This window comes from Herpailurus yagouaroundi, unplaced genomic scaffold, assembly GCF_014898765.1.
Source record: "Herpailurus yagouaroundi ecotype Mexico unplaced genomic scaffold, PumYag 163, whole genome shotgun sequence".
NCBI classification, from domain to species: domain Eukaryota; kingdom Metazoa; phylum Chordata; class Mammalia; order Carnivora; family Felidae; genus Herpailurus; species Herpailurus yagouaroundi.
In genome coordinates, this window is record NW_024412404.1 from 30888883 (window position 1) to 30909017 (window position 20135).

The 20135-nt window shown below is 43.1% G+C and overlaps 1 protein-coding gene across 7 annotated transcripts in view; it reads right to left on the reverse strand.

The window, feature by feature from the left end:
- PANK1 (pantothenate kinase 1) overlaps positions 1–20135 on the reverse strand; it is a 103852-nt gene that overhangs the window by 19929 nt on the left and 63788 nt on the right. For all 7 annotated transcript variants that reach the window (XM_040485833.1, XM_040485834.1, XM_040485828.1 and 4 more), the window contains one exon: positions 7293–7645. In XM_040485833.1, coding sequence (XP_040341767.1) covers positions 7293–7628 — 336 coding nt within the window. In that variant the 5' untranslated portion in view covers positions 7629–7645. The remainder of the gene's footprint in view (positions 1–7292; positions 7646–20135) is intronic.

Sequence of the window (20135 nt, forward strand, 5' to 3'; positions counted from 1 at the left end):
GGCGCCTGGGTGGCTCAGTCGGTTAAGTGTCCAACTCTTGATTTCGGCTCAGGTCATGATTTCATGGTTTGTGGGTTTGAGCCCTGTGTCAGGCTCCTCGCTGACAGTGCTGAGCCTGCTTGGGGTTCTTTCTCTCCCTCTCCCTCTGCCCCCCACCTCCCACCACTCCTTCTCTCTCTCTCTCTCAAAATAAATAAATAAACATTAAAAAATTTTTCAAATAAAGTCCTAGCAGCGAATAAACATCTCTGCTATACATTTTACTGAGGGGTGGATATTTCCAAAGCCCAGGTCATGCATCCCCAAACTGGGAAACAGAAATTAGTCACTTTCGGAGACCTGTAGAGACCTCCCTCAAAAGTCTTCACCATCCAAGAAAAAGTCCAGGCTCCCAAGTGTTAAGCAATGGGCCAAATCCTTACTTGGATATTCAAACAGACCAACTGAAATTCAGAACAAGATGGGAATTACTCCCCAGACTTTCTACTTTGTAAATACAACTATATTAACTTTGTGGAAAGCCTAAAACAGCACGTTCAGATCCTAGCTATGGAAAACCACTCATTCTCCAAAAAACACATTTAGTTTCTTTTATATCGGGGGTAACAAATGCAAATACCTACAGGAGACAGTAAGAAAACATGAAGAGTGAAGCCCTTGAGTGGATGTAAAGTAACAGGATGATGGGGATTGTTGCACACAGGACAATATACACATATTTACAATTCGCCTGCAGCCCATTGTTGCCCTATGGTAAAGGGGGCTCAGTGTAATAAATTATCTGACAGCGAATTAACTTTTTAAAAATATTGCAGGCCAACCAAACATTTCTGTGGGCTGATTCTGACTTCTATCCTACTAGCTTTATATATATTCTAATGCTCATCTCTATAATGGGTCTTAAATGATGATAGATCTGAAACATCAGATCCAGCAAACACGCAGATGAAGCTATAACCTTCATGCAGATGAAGCTATTACCAATTTCTGTGGCATAATCGCTCCCACAATGGCTAATTTCAAGCTCCCAACATGATGTCACTAACACAGAGTTGAGAAGACATGCACACAATGAGCTCTCCTAAGCCGGTAGGAACTGGCCCCAGCACCCCACTGCTTGTAAGTCTCCTCACCACTTTCAGAAAGTATGGCTTCTGCCAATTCCTAAATAATTAAGCTTAAACTACTCCCCAAATATAAAAGCAACAAACCTAAGCTTGTCCTAAGACTCAAACTCTGTGTAAATAATGGAAGCTAGTAAAAAATTGTATGATCTCGGGGCGCCTGGGTGGTGCAGTCGGTTAAGCGTCCGACTTCAGCCAGGTCATGATCTCGCGGTCCGTGAGTTCGAGCCCCGCGTCGGGCTCTGGGCTGATGGCTCAGAGCCTGGAGCCTGTTTCCGATTCTGTGTCTCCCTCTCTCTCTGCCCCTCCCCTGTTCATGCTCTGTCTCTCTCTGTCCCCAAAATAAATAAACATTGAAAAAAAAAATTAAAAAAAAAAATTGTATGATCTCATCTGTAGGACTTGAGGCAGGGAAGCTATTATTATTATTATTATTATTATTATTATTACTCATTTTGCAGATGAAACGCATCACCAGGGGTCAGCTGTTAAGTGACCTATCCCGGATCCCAAGGCTAGCAAGTAGGGGAAGAGGTAGAGTAGAAAAAACTTTCAAACTTACAACTATGATGAACTCACATTGTTTGCCCAGTACTAAAGTCACCCGAGCAAGCGTACGGGTGTGGTGGGATTCTCAAACTATAGGACCCATCAGAATCACCAGGAGGGTTTGTTGAAACACAGACCATTGGGCTCCACTCCCAGGGATTCTGACTGTATTTCTAACAATATCCCAGGTGATGTTGATGCTGCTGGGCCTTGGACCACACAGTATTAGGAGCTGAAGAGCTGGGATGAGTCCATGACCCCAGAACAGTGAGTACAGGTGTTCAATAAGGTCACATACTCTCCCTAATAGCACCTGCCCTATCTAACTCATAGAGCTATTATCTTCAAGAATCAAATGAGGGGCACCTGGGTGGCTCAGTTGGTTGAGCATCTGCCTCTTGATTTCAGCTCAGGTCATGATCCTAGGGTCGTGGGCGTGAGCCCTGCGTGGGGCTCTGCACTAAGCATGGAGCCTGCTTGAGATTCTCTCTCTCTCTCTCTCTCTCTCTCTCTCTCAAAAAAAAAAAAAAAAGAATCAAATGAGACACCTGTGTTAAAATGTTTTGGCTACTATAAAGAACTATACACATGGGTTCTAATTATGTGAGAAATAAAATAATTTGGGACTTCTTCTCTTGAGTTGAAATGCACTGTTCCACTATTGGAAACACTATTTCCACAATGAAGACCCTAATTTGTAGAGGGAGTTCTATGATACCTCTATGCTAATATTAGAAAAAATGTGGGTCCTAAATACAAGGCATGCTCAGGATACAATTAGGTGAAAGGTTCTCCTTATGTGCTTCAGCCCAGTCTGTCAAAAATAACTAAATAAGGAGTTAAATAGATAAATCTGGTAAAAAACAAAAAACAAAAAACAAAAAACCCCAAAAACATCCCAAAAGGTTCCATATCCACTCCTATGGGGTTATTTGATGGACCTGCCCCAAACCAGCTATATTACTCCCCTTGAGAGTTGAGAAATAAGTCACCAAATTGTATTTTAGACATGAATAAAATACACATCTGGATGATACCCTACACTTCCCAAGGGTGCTTTTGAGGACACTGGTTCCATAAAACATATTGGAAGATGCAGAAACCACCACCAGCAGAAACTAAGAATAATTTGCATATAAAAGAGTTGATTCTGAATTACAAATTTCACTCTGGGCTCTTTTTTCTTCTCCAAGAAGACCTAGGAGACCGGAGACAGATGAATTTCAAACATGTTCTGTGAGTAAGAAATATAACAAAACCTCCAAGATGGCTTCTTCCTCCCTGCACCCAATAATAAAGAGGCCATAGCGTCAAGCCAGTCACAAGTGGAAAATGACATTGTCAACCAAACCTTATGCTGCTGCAATATCACGAATCAGTCCCTGGATTAATAGGAACCAAGCTAATAAATGTGTTTGAATGATCCACTTAGATTTAGATTTTCACATTTCCACAATTGTCCTCCCTCTTCCTGATAATTTTTCCACTAATTTTTTTTTTTTTTTTTTTTTTTTTTTTACTGTTTACTTATTTTTGAGAGAGAGAGAGACAGAGCATGAGTGGAGAAGGGGCAGAGAGAGAGGAAGACACAGAATCGGAAGCAGGCTCCAGGTCCTGAGCTGTCAGCACAGAGCCCAACACAGGGCTCAAACTTGTGAACCATGGGCTCTGAGTTGAAGTTGGACACTTAACCAACTGAGCCACCCTGGTGCCCCTCTAGTGAGCTCTTCAAAAGAAAACTCACAGAATAGAGACAGGGGATAGCCAAGTCTTCTCCTTGAAGATCACTTTCTTCAATGGTGGGATTCCTCACTGGCTTATCAATTTTTAGACCATTTGTAGTTAGATTGAGTTTTTCTTCTGCGTTCCATTTTGGTGTATCATGAACTCAGAAGGCTAACTTCTGAGTGTCAGAAGTTTATTTGTGACAGTGACCCTAAAATGTTAAAAGGAGAAGAAAGGAAAAAAGGAAAGAAGAGAGAAAAGAAAGAAGGGGGAAAAAAGGAAGAAAGAATTGCAGCTTTGTTCAGTTGAAAGTATTCTACACGGGGGTCTAACTTAATGCTTGTCTCATGGTGTATAGCTCTTTCTTGTACATTCTAAATTGGATGAAGGCTAGTTGATATTATTTAAGGATTTAAGTATATTTACTATAAATGAAAAAGATATAGTCATTAGATGTAACAATTGCTGACTATTCAGGGTCTGCTGAACATCTTTCAGTTAGCTCTAACTACTCAGGCTTTAAAAACACACTTCTGCAAAGCTGTATTATACCCCAATCAGTAATTTTATACAATAACAATGACAGGACTTTATAGTGTGTGTATATATATATATACATACATATATACACACACATATATCTCGATATATATATCTTGATATATATATCTTGATATATATATCTCGAGATATATATATCCATATATATGTATATATATATATGTATATATATATATATATATACTGCCTTATGTTGTCAGATTCCTTAGTATATATATTGATCATTTACAACCAGCCACGTAAGCACCTTCAATTTTCTACTCTGGAAAAGGGAAGACAAAAGCTTGCATTTAGCACACCTAAGGGTCTTAGTACTTACTGTTCCCTCTGCCTAAAATACCCTTCCCCAGATACTAGTCTGATGTGTTTCATTACTTCTTTTGGTTCCCGCACCAACGTTACCTCATCACACTAAAATCTCCCAACACTCCCTATCTCCTTTACTCTGCTTTTTTCCTCCCTCCGTAATATACATACATATACGTGTGTGTGTGCGCGCGCGCGCGTGTGTGTGTAGTGGCGGTACATTCTATATTCACTTGCTTATTTAATTACTGACCATCTCCCCACACTATAAGGTAGCTCCTCAAGGGCAGGGGCTTTGTTTTGTTCCCAACAGTACTTGACGCCCAGAAGGAGCACAATACATACTTGTGTACTGTGGACAGAGGATGGTAAGACCTATTCATCCTCACAAACTTTAGAAGGATAGGGGCACATAACTCAGCACCTTGGCAAACAGGCTATGGGAAGCGATGAATTCTGTCTTCGCTTTGACTGGGACTGAGCATGGAAACAGAAGGCAACCCATTTACTTTTTTATGGATGTATGCCCCCAGCTGGCCAGGCTGTTTGGCAAATACTCCAGACTTGCTCCCTGCTCCAATCTATTCATTAGGCTCCAACAGCCTGCCTGAAGGAGCAGCGCCTTCTTTACTTTGGTGGTAATAAGGTATGACCTTGCTTAGTTCAGAACCTTGAGAAACACACTTGCCCACAGCTAACATATATTGAGTAACTTTCTCTCAGAATGTACACTACCCAGAAGGAGGAACGGAGGCATTGAGGGATGTTGCATAAATGCTCTAGGTCACCTTGCTTCCCTTTAAGCTCCCTAGTGGAGGTGTTCAGATAGGCTGACACAAGGAAGCTCCTAGCACTAGGGCTGGCTCAGCATTTTCTCCTGAATCAGAATTGAGCTGACACCCTAGTGCTTACAAGGGGACACTACCACAGTCTCTTCGTCTTAAAAAACGTTTTTAAGTTTGGTTATTTATTTTGAGAGAGAGACAGAGAGAGTGAGCAGGAGAGGGACAGAGAGAGGGAGAGAGAGAATCCCAAGAAGACTCTGCTCTGTCAGCATGGAGCCTGACATGGGGCTCGAACTCATCAATGTGAGATCACAACCTGAGCCAAACCCAAAAGTGGGACGCTTAACTGACCGAGCCACCCAGGTGCCCACTACTGAAGCCTCTTAATCTCTCTTTAGCTTTAGTTTCCTTATCCATGTAGGCCACGAATGCTATACTTTCTGGTCTCCGAAGGTGACTTCAGGCTCTGATGTCCTAGAACTCCTCCCTCTTCTCTTCATTTTCCTGCCACTTTTTTACAGACGATGAAGCTAAAAAGGGACATGTCTTGCTCGAAGTCACCCAGCTAGTTAAATGCAGAGACATCACTAAAATTCAGGTTCAACGCTTTTCCAATGATGAATTCAAATTTAATTTTCATGCCCCTGGATCTCAGCCTTTTCAGTTTCCAAACTCTTTGATCATTGGGTCCCTTTGGTGGGAAAGAGATGCCATGAATCATTTAGGTAAGTGGCAGCACCAAATTCTACTGCTAGATCGGGAAAGGGGACACAGAAGAAAGAGCCAAAAGCTGATGTCATCAGTCTCACTTAGGATACTGTGCTAGGACTCCAATGCCAGCACTCCTGGAAACTGTGTTGTACAATTAGTGGGATAAACGATGTTACTTTCGATGATGCAAATAAAATTTGCATTTATAGCTTTATTAAATGCCATGAATAATATATTGATTCATTAATTTTCACTAATGACAGACGTTGTGGCAAGACCGGATTTACACTAGTTCCAATGACAGAATGCCAGAACTTTATACCCCAGGCTTTGGAAACGTGTACTTTGTAACTCATCTCAGTACATTTTCAACTTTCTGGCAAGGCTAGCCCCCAAGTCTTCCAACCCTTTCGTCTCTAATGTCCAGTCACTTCTGCCGAGCCTAGCTTCCCTGATTTTCTCTTTACTTTCTACATCCATTATTTCACTTTATCCTCCTTTTGTTCCGTGTGTGTTGAGGCTGGGCGGTATAGAGATTATCCTGACTGCAGAGATGGGGAAATTGGAACACACAGCTGTTGAAAGATTGCTAAAGAGGGGCACCTGGGTGGCTCGGTCGGTTAAGCGTCTGACTTCAGCTCAGGTCATGATCTCATGGTCCGTGAGTTCGAGCCCCGTGTCGGGCTCTGTGCTGACAGCTCAGAGCCTGGAGCCTGTTTCGGATTCTGTGTCTCCCTCTCTCTCTGTCCCTCCCCTGTTCATGCTCTGTCTCTCTCTGTCTCAAAAATAAATAAACGTTAAAAAAAAAAATTAAAAAAAAAAAAAAAGAAAGATTGCTAAAGAAAGAGAAACGTGAGATATCTTACTCATCCGTGTCCTCCATTTAGCCAGTTTTCTCAAATGTAAATGAGCAATGCAGAGCTGGTATGGACTGCCCATTGGGAGACAGCATTATTCTTAGTACGTGAAATCACGCTCCCCAAATCTTACTCGCTAATAAAGGAAGTCACCTATAAATAGTATCAGGTGTTTCATTTCTGTCTCGAACAAAACTTCTGAGTGACAATCACAAAACAAAAAAGACACTCAGAGCAAATAATAGGTAGACGGCAGTAAAAAATGTTCGCAGGATGTATAGAAAGCCTCTCTGGCAGGCCTCAGTCTCTGTAGCTAGAAAACCGGCATGGTGTTTATGCTCTTCGCGACACCGTGAAAAGCATCTGTGGAAAAGTCAAAGATACTTCGGACAGGGATCGATACCATCTCATCTTTGGCATATTGTGCAACAGTAGCTGTAGCAAAGATGATGACAATAGCTAATATTTACGAGCATTTACTAAATGCCAGGGACATACTACTGTCTCATCGAATCCTTAACAACCCTAGGAGGTAGGAACTACTCATATACAGGAGGGAACGGAGGCACAGACAAGGTGAGGTAAACCTGTCCAGAGCCCAAGACTAGTACTCTAGCTCTTCCACATGAGAAGCCAGGTGGTTTTGTTGTTTAACAAGTACAAACCTGACATACCATTCTGAAGTCCTTTTCGAACTTGAAAGCCCCACCTCCCGTGGCACAGAGCGTGGTGTGGAGGCTGGAGAAGTTCTTCTCGCTGCCCATCTGAATGAACCTGTGCATAGCACAGCTGGGGAAGCGGATGAAGTGCAGGTTCCCTTTGCGCCCACACATGGTCAGATTTTTCAGTTCTAGATGGACGTCTCGGATCCCGGTTTTCCCATAAGCCGTATTAGAAGTCAAATACTTTCTGATGCTCTTCAGGTTCTCTACCTCCTCTTGCTCCTCTTCGGCTGTAATATCCTTTGGCTCAAAGTAGACCAATTTAACCAGCGTTCCACCGATGTCCATCCCAAACCACGGGAAGGCTAGAGGACAGAAAGATAGTACTGGTGAATCCCATGCATTGGGAGAGACGTTCAATTTCTGAATATTCAATAACGAAATGCAGTGGTGTCACATCTGAATGTGCATTTAATATCCACGCCACCTGAATTCAACCAGACGTGCCTAAAAGAAGAGACAGGCAAGGGGGACTCCACCAGTCGAGTGGTGCCCATGTGTCTGCCCACAGACCACTCAGACTGTGCCTCAGAACTGAGGTTGAGAAGAGAACTAAGACGTTGCAGTCCCCTAGGCTCGTCTCAATTCCCAGGGCTTCTCAGAGCTCGAGTGTCTCCCCAAGCTGAGCGCAATTCCAATATTTAAAGATTTCTTTTTGCAGGCACCATGGCTCTCAAATGCTCTCTTATCAGAATCTCAGTCAAAGAAACAGTGATCTGTTCCAATGCCAGGGGAAAAACTGGCTATGCCAGGTGTACCCGAGGCGTGATGGTCTCTAACCCACTTGGCACACCCCTAGGGCACTTTGCAGTAACAACTGAAAGAGTTTTCAATTTTTGCCTCCATGAGCCGACTCCACTGCTTTAATCTACAGAATAGGCAGGAAGGAGAAAGTGAGAGAAAGTGGGTGATGAGAGATGATGATCCTATGGTGACAGAACTCTAAAAAGCTATAGCTCCTCTTATAGCTCATTTCTTCATTCAGCAGAGTCACTCTCTTCATCTCAAATGGCCTGCTAAGGAGTCCTCAACCCAGCAGTGTGTCAGACTCGCCTTTAGCATCCCAATTCTGGTCTCCTCTCTCACAGGTTCTGACTTTAATTCAAGGCTGCAACCTGGGCATGGGTATTTTTTGAAAGTTCCCCAGTGGTTCCAATCTGCAGGCTTGGGAATCACTAAACTGGAAGGACCATGGCCTCTGACAGGCAAGCCCACAAATGAGCACAGCTCCTGACCAGGTCTGCAACCTAAGGCAAGCCTTTAGGAGATGGTGTGTGTGTGTGTGTGTGTGTGTGTGTGTGTGTGTGTGTGTACGTGTGTACGTATATATCTATAAAGCCTCCTGGAGATGTTTATCTATAACAAAACAAATCTCCATCATACTTATTTTTGTTATTAAAAGAACAGGCCGAGCTCCCTGAACTGGCTAACTTCATTCAGAGGCAGCCTAGAAAGTTAACGCTGTGTTGTCAGATGCTCTGCAGTGAACACAGAGCAAACCCAAATGAGATTCCAAAATCTGGGGTCTCCCTTTTCATTTCCATCAGTAGACTCCATGGACTAAATCTGAAACTGTAATATTAAAACTGAGTTTAAAGATATAGGGAGCAGGGGTGCCTGGAATGGCTCAGCCGGTTGAGCGTCTGATGCTTGGGTTTGGCTCAGGTCATGAACTCACGCTTTTTGAGTTTGAGCCCCACATCAGGCCCTGTGCTGACAGTGCGGAGCCTGCTTGGGATTCTCTCTCCTTCTCTCTCTGCCCTTCCCCCACTTGCACTGTCTTCATCTCTTAAAATAAATTAAATTAAATTAAATTAAAATTTAAAAAAAGATACAGGGAGATACAATGACTTCTTTCAATAAGTTTATTTTATTCCGCCCTAGAGAACATCCATACGAGCCCTGGTCAGGTTGTGCATGCCACACCCAGAGGTCACATTGCCAGGAGCATAAGTGAGACCTACAGAAGTTCTTTTTTCTGGGCTGCCCTACTACTTTGCCCTCGACATCAGTAGGCTGGGGAGGGTGGAAGGAGAGGAACACAGCAGGAAGCCATCCCTGCACGTGCAATTTTCTCTCCAGTGCTTCTGCTGTCATTTTAGCTGTAATCCAAGCCAGCTGTTCCACACTTGGAAACACTAACCCTTAACAGTATGAAAAATGAAATCCCAACCTCGCCCAAACACTAAGAGCAGCAGATTCCACTGACAAGACCGAGGTGACAAGACCAAGTCCTGTGATAACTACGGAAGTTTGCAAAGCAAACGCTTGTCCCTGCAGATCACAGAAAACCGGAAACAGTTCATCACCACTGGTCAGTTCAACTCACAGGTGACGTTTCTTGGTCTGGTCTCTAAAACTCGCTGTCAGTATAGGTAATAGGGAAAGCCTCAAATCAGGATTCACAACTGCTTCCCATACGCAGGAGCCGGTAACCAGCTCACTGTCACTCCCTCCACCTCTCTAAGATCTCATTTCCAGCATCTGTGGAGGGAGTGGATTGCAGTATAATGGTCTCCAGTTCTCTTCCTACTACAAACTTCCTACGGATTCTTTCAGAAGTATAATAAAATCGCAACCACCCCCAACCACGTAGGCTGACCAGAGCCCTAATTTCAACCTCCACTGAAATACTTGTGCCATGTCAACAGGTGTCAGGACTATGCAATCAGTGTTACAGGTATAATCCTTTCTTCTCATAGTAGGAAAGACACCTACCACTGGACAGGATGGGGGAAGGGTATTCTGGAACTTTGCTAGGCTACTCATTTGGAAACACTGTGGCAACATCTAGTAAGATGAAAAGTACTAGTACATTTTTAATCCAGCTAATCCCTCTCCTGGACCGTATTCAAAAAGCACCAGCATTTGGGGATAGGTATAAGAATATTCTTGCAGCACCCTTTGCAGTGGCCAAATTAAAACAAAAACAAAAACAGAACAGAAAACAAATTGCATGCCCAGTAACAGGAAAACACAGTGTATTCTTTCCAAATCATGGAATACTGGGCAGCCACTGAAAAGAATGAATGAGATCTATACCAGCTGCCTGGAGAGACAGCCCTAAGCTTCTGTTCATGAGAAAAGTAAGAGCCAGAAGTGTAAATAATTTGGTTTGAAAAAAAAGGGGGAGGGAAGGCAGGCAGGAAAGAAGGCAGGTGGAAAGGAGACCCGTAGGTTTACGATTATATGATTATATATCTGCTGAAAGATGTAGAAGGCTATCAATCCCTCCAGGTTGTTAATACCTTTAGGAGGTGGCAGAGGTAAGCAGGTTGTATGGGTGGAAGCTAGAGACTGGGGGAGGGGATGGAGAAAATTCTACACTCAGACATTTCGGTACATGCAGAAGTAAAAAAGAATATAAGAATAATTCAGTGACAGTGAAAAATAGGAGGCCTCCCAGCATAGGATGGACAGAACACGCTGTGTGAAACCCAGAAAATAACCTAGTTCTGTAGTAGAAATCCAGGATTCACGAAGCCACAGCTGCCCCCAGCCCTCTGCAATGAAGGGTCCCTCCGTGGTCTTTTGTGGATGCTGGTAAGTACAAGCAGCCACAAAGAGGTCTTACTTTTAAAAAACGTGACAGGGGACCTAAACATTTCAGAATCCTGCTACCTTCCTCCTGCCTCACCTCCTGCTCATTTCAAAGCTTCTGCTGGCCACTCAACAGAATGGTGGAAAAAAGTGTAGAGCTCTGAAAATTCTGTTAAATGTTGTATCAGCAGTTTTGCTTGAGGTAAGGGAATAGAGATCAGAATACTGTATTAGTTTACATGGCAAGAGAAATTGCTTTCATTTACCTATGTTCTTGTCTTTTCTGTTTATGTGTGTTGTTTACTCATTTTTGAGAGAGAGAGAGAGAGAGAGAGAGACAGAGAGAGATGTGCTTAGAAAGTAATTGACTGGTTTACGAACCAAAAGAAAAGGGAATCAAGTCTATTAAGTCAGACTCACAGGGTTGGAAAAAGCAGCCGCTTCTCTTTCCCAAGAGATAAACAGTGAAATGAGAAAAAGTCTTTGCAGGGAAGAGGTCAATTAGCACTTAGCTTTGGGGTGAAAGAGAAGGGCTATCACGCTCAATCTTAACACTCTGAAAGGGTTACAGAGTGTCGGCAGCAGTTGACGTCATGGCTCCTTAGTTCATTCTTTCAATTAGAATACCTCAGGGAAAAAGAGACCAGAGGTGTGGCTTCCCAACCAAAGGCTGACAGGCTCAAAGTATCACCAATTAAGTTAATAAAGAAAGGTTGGGAGCAAAACCACAAAGGCATACAGTGAACAGAAGCATGCCAAGGGCTGAGGACTTGGCATATGGAAATAAACTAGAGCTAAATAGATAGGAAACTGATTTCCTTTTGAAAAGAGTCGTACTGCCACAGAAACCAAAAGCTGAACACTTGAGTCCCCCAACCGTCTAAAGTCTGCTGGGAGAGCTGCTCAGCTCCTACGGAGGGCATATTCTTCCGTCTTACTTTAGTTGTGATCAAGGAGGTTATTGGGAAAAACCAAGACCTGAAGCAGTGGATTGGGGAGCTGTTGTCGTACTCTACGACAACAATCAGGACCCCAGAGGAACACCCTCTACATACTGGTCACCAGATGGATTTCAGAATTGCTTCAGCAGTTTAGAATGATTGAGGACCAATGAATGGATGTCTCCTGTTCACCTCCTTTCTGAATAAGAGTGTATATTGAGGTTTCCAATCTTTTTTTCACCGTTACATATTCACATACAATGTGGGGGAGGGGGCACAGCACAGCAGGTAACTGGCCTCTTTGAGTTCAGAAGTCTCTAGCTCAGGAGGACCCACCTCTGGAGTTGATGTCAAAACAACTTTGTATCACCCCCTCATTTAGATCCTACTGCACATCATCCAGATGCCACGACTGGGTGAGGCTACAGGGTTGTCTGCTCTGGGGTGTGAATGGCTGTATTTCACCTGCGGTTTCGGAGAGCAAGCCAGCTATTTGGTAATCAGAAAAGTAAATTGCGATAGTCACTAGTGCTGCTGGCCAAATATTTCCAGTTCTCTCCCTTTTAGTCTCATGGGGTGAGACTGCAGCCCCCGGACATTTTATAACTGAGCTGGGCAATGTGCCTCATGTAGTCAGCGAGTTGTGCATGGACATGGGGTACATCACTTCCAGGCAAGAGCACTTACGGCCGGGGTGAGACCCTTCAGAGCTCTTTCTCTGTTACCATGTCCAGCAAGATCCAAGATAATGATGAGTCAGGGGGAGTGGGAGCCAGAATGGGGCCCGAACCACCTCCTTGATGGGCTTATAGTGTGAATGAGAAATAAACCTTTGTTGTTTTAAGGCACTGGGATTTAAGGGCTGTTATGCAGAATGATTTGCATATCCTCACTGATATACCCTACGTCAAAATCCGCCCCCGCCCCCCCCCCCCCCAACCCTCCTTCTCCTGCAGAACCAGATCCCGGGACTGCCAGTATCGCCGATAAACATGTGGTAGCTGGGTGTTAATAAAAAGGTATGTAGGTCCTGTTGTATTTATCTCTGTCTAAAAATTTCTAAAAACACAAACCAAGATTGGCACTCTGGTAGTAATTTAAAACTGTGAAATGAATCTGTATTCCAAATACTGTAGTGAAAATATTTACAAGTTTTATTGGTCATCAATGGCTTTGAAACAAAGCCTGTTTCTTAGAGACGTTTTTGGAGCACTAGAATAGTCTCTGAGAGACAACTATGCTTCCTGTAGTAAATGTCAAGGGTTACACAATGACCTTATACAGTGACCAAATAGCATCTAGGAGCAAAGACTCCCCCCACCCCGTCTCCGCAAACAAAAAACAAAAAACAAAAACTCCAACAACCACAATGCAGAAAAGGTCAGAGAAACTATTTTAAAGGGCTAAGGGAGCCTGATACTAGAAAATCTACCTCCTCTTGAACAACAGCCAGACCTTTAAGGTGTTCTTGGTGAGGCAAAGTTCACTAATACCGATATTTCTTCCTGTATGTAAGAGTAACTCCTTTGGGCACAGGTTTGACTTAGCAACCAGTTGCTGTCCTGCACAGTTTAACACACTTCTTGAGGTTCCACCAAGCTGGAATTGGATGAAATAATTGTGAATAGAAGGACTGAATTTCTTTTCCCACTGTTTGTGAATAGATTTGTTGAACAAATTAATGGGTAGAAAAGATATTTGAGTATTGTGTAATCAGAAAAAAGAAAAGACTTTTAAGGCACTGATATTGACGCTACATGAATACTAATTATGTTGAAGTTGCTTAAGGACCTCTACATGTTAACAAACAAAAACTGTTAATCTAGATCCGAGTGTGTAATAGAATTGTATTTCTTAAAGTATTTGTTCTCTGAGGGCTAGCTTTCCCTTCACCATGTCTAAATGTAGTTGGTACTATAATGTAATCTTTGCTGATATATTCATAGAAACATTTAACTCGAAGAGGTGAAAGGGACCTTAGGTCGAGTCCAACATCCTGTTTACAGATAAGAAAATTATGGCTCAGAAAGATCAAGGAATTGTCCAAGGTCAATCACAGTAGCTTCAGAACCCGTTTTCAGTTTCATGAGCTAGCAAGCTCCCCATTTTGCAAGGCTTGTCCAAGTTAAGTGGCTTGTCACTTGAAATGACAGCACCCCCACAGATAGGATGATCGTGGGCAAGTTTCTTCCTTGAGCCATTGACTAAGCTGTAAGGCAGAGATGGGCTCACTGATTACTGAAGTTCTGTCCACTTCTCACATCCCATCATCCTAAACACACACACAAAGCCCTCCAAAACCACACTTTTAACTGCATATAACGGAAGAGTTGAAAACCTAAGAACTATTTAAGGACCCTGCAGAAAGTGATACATGTAAAATTTAATAAAAGGGTTTCCATAACACTGTAAAGGAACCTGTAATTATTGCACATAGAGCAATCTGCTAAACATTAAATATTCTGTGCAAAGAAACTTAAGTCACGGTTTCTTGCAAATTAATGCACACCAGATTCCTTTAGTTTGAATTTTAGTCACATGGCAATCCCCAGGGTTGGCAAGGGTACAAGGACACAAGAACTTATAGAGTACCAACGGGAATGTAAACTGGTGCAATCTTTCCACGGGGATTTTTGGAAATACCTATTAAAAAGCTCCAGATTCTTGCATTCTTTAATACATCAGTTCTGCTTTACCCTAAAGAAATAGTTATGCACGCATTCAAAAATTTATCTTAAAAAAAATCACTGAACTTTTACCACTAATAACTAGAAAATTAATTACTGTCCAAAATTACAGAGTCGGTAGGTAAATTAAATAAATGATTGTCCATTCACACAAAGGGAAAAAAGGCCACCATTTTGTAGGACGGCATTTAATGATGTGAGGAGAATGTTCATTATATGTCGTTCGATGAAAGGGCAGGTGATTAACTAGGACACATGTATGATTACTATTTTGGATAAAAATTCAACAGCTCTTTGTGCACAGAAAACAAGACTAGAAACTTCAGGCTGAAATATTAACAGCTGTTATCTCTGGGTCATGGAGGAGGGTGGGTTTTTTTCTTCTTCTGTTTTTTCTGAAGATGCTTTTCAATTATTTACAATGATACATTTAATCTTAATAATCAGAGTTACTTTAGAATTCTCAAAAACTGCACTATAAAAATGCAAAAGAAAAAAAAATTTGTTTTATTTGCTTCAATGCACCGATGGCAGATGTGGTCCCGCCCATGGGAAAGAGTGTGCCTACATTCCCCATCTCAACAGCCCCTCCCCTGCTCAGGAAGTACCCTGCCCATATCATGCCTGATACTGAAATCCATTCGACACAGGCGATCAATGACAAGGAAAGCCTGAGCAAAGTTGTTTAACCAGTTAGATACTGGACATCCCTCAGGTGGGAATTTAGGGTAGGAAGAGTCCTGATTTACGCACCTGATTTACTGTCAGCGCAACACCTGTAAGTTAAAGTCAGCAATTCAAAACCACTTCGGGGGCAGAGGAATGTTTGGGGGAAAGGATCGTGGTGGGAAAGGTCACACATCCACGTGTGACAAAAACCTTCCTTCCACTGGCACATGGCCTCCGATTCCTGTCAACTTTCTCCTTGGCAGGGGGGCTGGGAACAAAAAGGCTGATTTAAAGAAAAAAAAAATGCCGATCATATTCTCATCTGCGAGAGGGAGAAAGAATAGCAGGAATTCCTTCTAGCACTTTTGAGGCAGGCATAAGTATTATCACATCAGCCACCAGAACTAAGGCCCGATTTCACCAACTCCGCCATGCAGGCCCATGGTCTGTGACACACAATAGGCTCCGGGCCTAGGGCCTGCGATCTTTTTGGGCACTCACGAATGAAAATATTGTAATTTCTTTTAAACTTTCAGGTCGAAGAAAATGTGGTCACATGGCATCTCAACACATTCATCTTTCTACCAACAGAGTTGAAAATTATAACTTAAAATTTTTTTTTTTTTATTCAGGAAGGAACCCATAAAGTGTCAGGAGTCCATGAGAGTTAGTCTGTGTTTATTTACATTTTGCTCCACACCCAGTCCCAGGTCAGAACTGACAAGACATCAGACCAGAGTCTGCTTTGCATTTGCAATTTGAACTGGATTCCTATGGATTGTTTACAATTTTATTTCCTTAAAGCAACTTCATTTTAGTACTTCATGCAACCAAATTTTATTTTTATTTTTGTTTTTAAAGTAGGCTCCATGCCCAACATGGGGCTTGAAGTCACAACCCTGAGATTACAAATCACGTGCTCTACTGACTGAGCCAGCCAGGTGCCCCAGAGTGCACTAAATTTTAAAGTTAACTGTTTAAATTACATTTATTTAAAAATGACAGGCTATATTCAACCACATTCGTTCTCAAATCTGCCTCATTATAAAAACTGCCTAAGGCACTTGTTAAAAATATGAACTCCCAGGCCATGGCCTGGAGATTGGGATGAAGCAGGACTGGAGAAAATATTTTCAACTAGGGGGACCTGTAATCCTCACTGGCCAAGTTCAAAACCACTGTTCTCATTGAATCAAAATGAGTGCTGTAAGTAGCTGGACCACAGATTAAAAGTCAGAGATCAGAGTTTGAATGGGCTACTCTTGCTTGTAACTGAGGGAGCTCTAAGGAGGAACCCCGGGGTGGTGCCTGGTAATGACCTGGAAGAGGTTCCCATTCTGGAAACAGAAGGACCTGAACGCATCTAACTGCTTGTTAATGGAATTATTTACGGGCAATTTATAACATGAGTGCCGCAGTATTTAATTTTAAATACAGCTTTTGGATTTCCAGGTATCATCCATCCACAATGAAAGCCCCTGGCCGTGGGTTTAGAAACGTTCCACATATGATTAAGTTTTGGCAATGTGCTCCTCTCTCCCAGCGACTCCCATTTTTAAGGTAACCATGCATTTCTCCATAAGGAAGTCAGCTCAGGCAACAGTACCGGTGTATTTAGGTCAGGCAGGCAGATGTTCTTTGATTTGCAACCCATGTGGTTGACCTTGACACAGACAACCACGTGAAATCAGAACAACAAACAGAAACACCAACATGAAAACTATGTTACTTTTTTTTTAGGTTAAGATTTGAGAGGGGGGGGGAAGCTCTTGCAGGGGGCCATTCTGGTGTCACCCATAAATGTATTCTTAGCTTGCCTTAGCTTGGACCTAGGCCAGCAGGAAGCAGGGGCAAGATGAAGCTAGAGGTGAAGGGACCCAAAATGTCAAACCCGTGAGGTTAAAAAGCCTTTTCCTTGGGTCTCTTCCTTAAGGCCCTGAGCAGCTCAGGGAGGTGCAGTTTCGTTCCCAAGGTCTGAGAGCTTTTCCCTGCCACTCTTACGAGAGAAAATCAGAGTAGACAAAGGGATGTCACTCTAGCGACCACCGAGCTCATTTTGTTCCTGTCACCCCCACAGTCAAGCCCTGGATTTCTGTCCCAGGTCATAAGGAGGGGAAATAATAGACAGATGAAAACTGTTTCCCATTCTGCAGTCATCTTGTGAGGCTGAGGAAGTGGGGGGGGGGGGGGGCAGAAATACAATTACAGACAGTTAAGGTCATTGTCCCTATTTCTCACCAAGAACCTGTCTGTCCTGCCCAATCTAGAGGGAACAGAAGGTGAGTATCAACCTTCCACGTAGTCCTCGGCTTTGATTATGCCACCTTCCTCATCAGAAGTACAGTTCCTGGAAGAAGATTCCGTAGTTTGGACTCTGCAGACACATGCCAAGGGACAAGCATACAGTGGCTCTTGAGGGCCACTCAAGATTGGCTCCAGTGTGATCATTTCAGCACCCAGAATAGACCCGAGCGTCCACCCAGGAATGGCTCCTCCGGCTACCTAATGTCCTGCACTGAAGCTCAAGATGGCAATCTCATTACCTGCTTAAACAAATCCCAGTTTAAACCACCAAGAGGGTTAGCTTTCTGTCTTGACAAGCCACCAGAGCGTGCTTACTTACTCCAGGGATCTACCGACAATTTAATACCAGGGAGTGGTTAATTAAGGCTTTGGGGAGAACAGCATTGCCAAGTGGCACCGCCGGGCGGAACAACAGGTTTACCAGAAATGGGCTTTGTTCATGTATTTTAGCTCGATGGCAAGAGCCTGGCAGATCTTTAAAGTCGAGCTGGGGGATGTTGGGGGGGACTGAGAAAAGACGTGCCAACTGCTCACATGGCGCTGCAAGCTGGAAGAAAGAGGGGGTCACAAGTCCCTCTTCAAATAATCTGAGAACAACCACATGCTTATGGACCCAGTGATTTCATGAACACATGTTTATGCCCGTGAAAGTCACCGTGGCACAGAGCCGGGATACGGCAATGTACCTGCCCTCTTGGCACTTGCTTTCCAGTCTGCAAGGACCGATTGTTAATCAAGAACAACCAGGAACGAGTGAAAACTGCTAGGAGTGAAATCCACATTATTCGAGGACCAGACCTCACTTAATTAAAACAATCCTTTAGGGGGCACCTGGCTGGCTAAGTCGGTAGAGCATGTGACTGATCTTGGGGTTGTAACTTGGAGTCCCAGCTTGGGTGTAGAGAGATTACTTTTAAAAAATTAAATCTTGGGGCGCCTGGGTGGCGCAGTCGGTTAAGCGTCCGACTTCAGCCAGGTCACGATCTCGCGGTCCGTGAGTTCGAGCCCCGCGTCGGGCTCTGGGCTGATGGCTCAGAGCCTGGAGCCTGTTTCCGATTCTGTGGCTCCCTCTCTCTCTGCCCCTCCCCTGTTCATGCTCTGTCTCTCTCTGTCCCAAAAATAAAAAATAAAAACGTTGAAAAAAAAATTAAAAAAAAAAATTAAATCTTTAAAATAAAACAGTCTTTTAGTATTTATGAATGGCAGCTCTAAACAGGGTTCCCTCTTAGGTACAATAACCATCACAAAGTAAAGCCTGATACTTCCTGGCCATTCGAGAACCTTGTAATTAAACTGGAGATGACACTCAAACCTACAAAAAGTTTAAAATCACTGGATGTTAGGGGTGCCTTGGTGGCTCAGTCGGTTAAGCGTCTGACTTCGGCTCAGGTCGTGATCTCCCAGTTCGTGGGTTTGAGCCCCGCGTCAGGCTCTGTGCTGACAGCTCAGGGCCTGGAGCTTGCTTCAGATTCTGTGTCTCAGTCTCTCTCTGCCCCTCCCCATCTCACACTCTGTCTCTCTCTCTCTCTCTCAAAAATAAACATTAAAAAAAATTTTTTTAATTAAAAAAACAATAAAATCACTTGATGTTAGCGTTGGAGGGACATAAGAGATCTTTTAGGGAAATGCATATCAAAACCACAATGAGATACCACTTCGAACCCACTAGAGTGACTATAATTTAAAAAACAGAAAATAACAAGTGTTGGTGAGGACGTGAAGAAACTGTGGCCCTCATACACCACTGGTGGGGATATAAAATAGTGCAGGGGCGCCTGGGCGGCTCAGCTGGTTAAGCGTCTGATTTCCACTCAGGTCACGATCTCCCAGTTCATGGATTCGAGCCCTGCATCGGGCTCTGTGCTGACAGCTCAGAGCTGGAGCCTGCTTCGAATTCCGTGTCTCCCACTCTCTCTGTCCCTCCCCCACTCACGCTTTCTCTCTCTCAAAAATAAATACGCATTAAAAGATTAAAAAATAAAAAGAGCTTAATGTTAAAAAAATAAAATAAAATAGTGCAGTCACTTTGGAAAACAGTCTGGCAGTTCTGCAGGAGGTTAAACGTGAGTTTGTATGTGATCTAGCAAGTCCACTCTCGGGTACATACCCAAGAGAAGTGAAAACCTGTCCCCATAAAAAGTTGTACACAAATGTTCATAGCAGTGGAAACACCCCAAATGTCCATCAACTGATGAATGGATTAATAACCCATGCTGTCTCCAGGCTATGAAGTATTATCTGGCAATAAAAAGGAATTAAATGCTCATATACGTTAAGACATAAATGAACCTTGAAAACACTATGCTCCATGAAAGGAGTCAATCACAAAAAAGCAGAGACAGTATGATTCCAATATATGAACTGTCCACAACAGGTAAATCTGTAGAGACAGAAATATCAGTGGTTGCCCGGTTTCAGGAGTTGTGGGGGCAAAAAGGAGTGACTGCTAAATAAGGTTTTGTAAGGGGGTGACGGAGTATTCTAAAATTGATTGTGGTAACGGTTGCACTCTGCGAATACACTCAAACCCACCTAAGTGTACATGTTAAGTGGGTGAATTGCATGTGCATTCTATCTTAATAAAGCAGATTTCATGCATAAATAAAGCTCTGACCTAAACCCTTCATTTCATAGATAACTTTTGAAATAGAAAT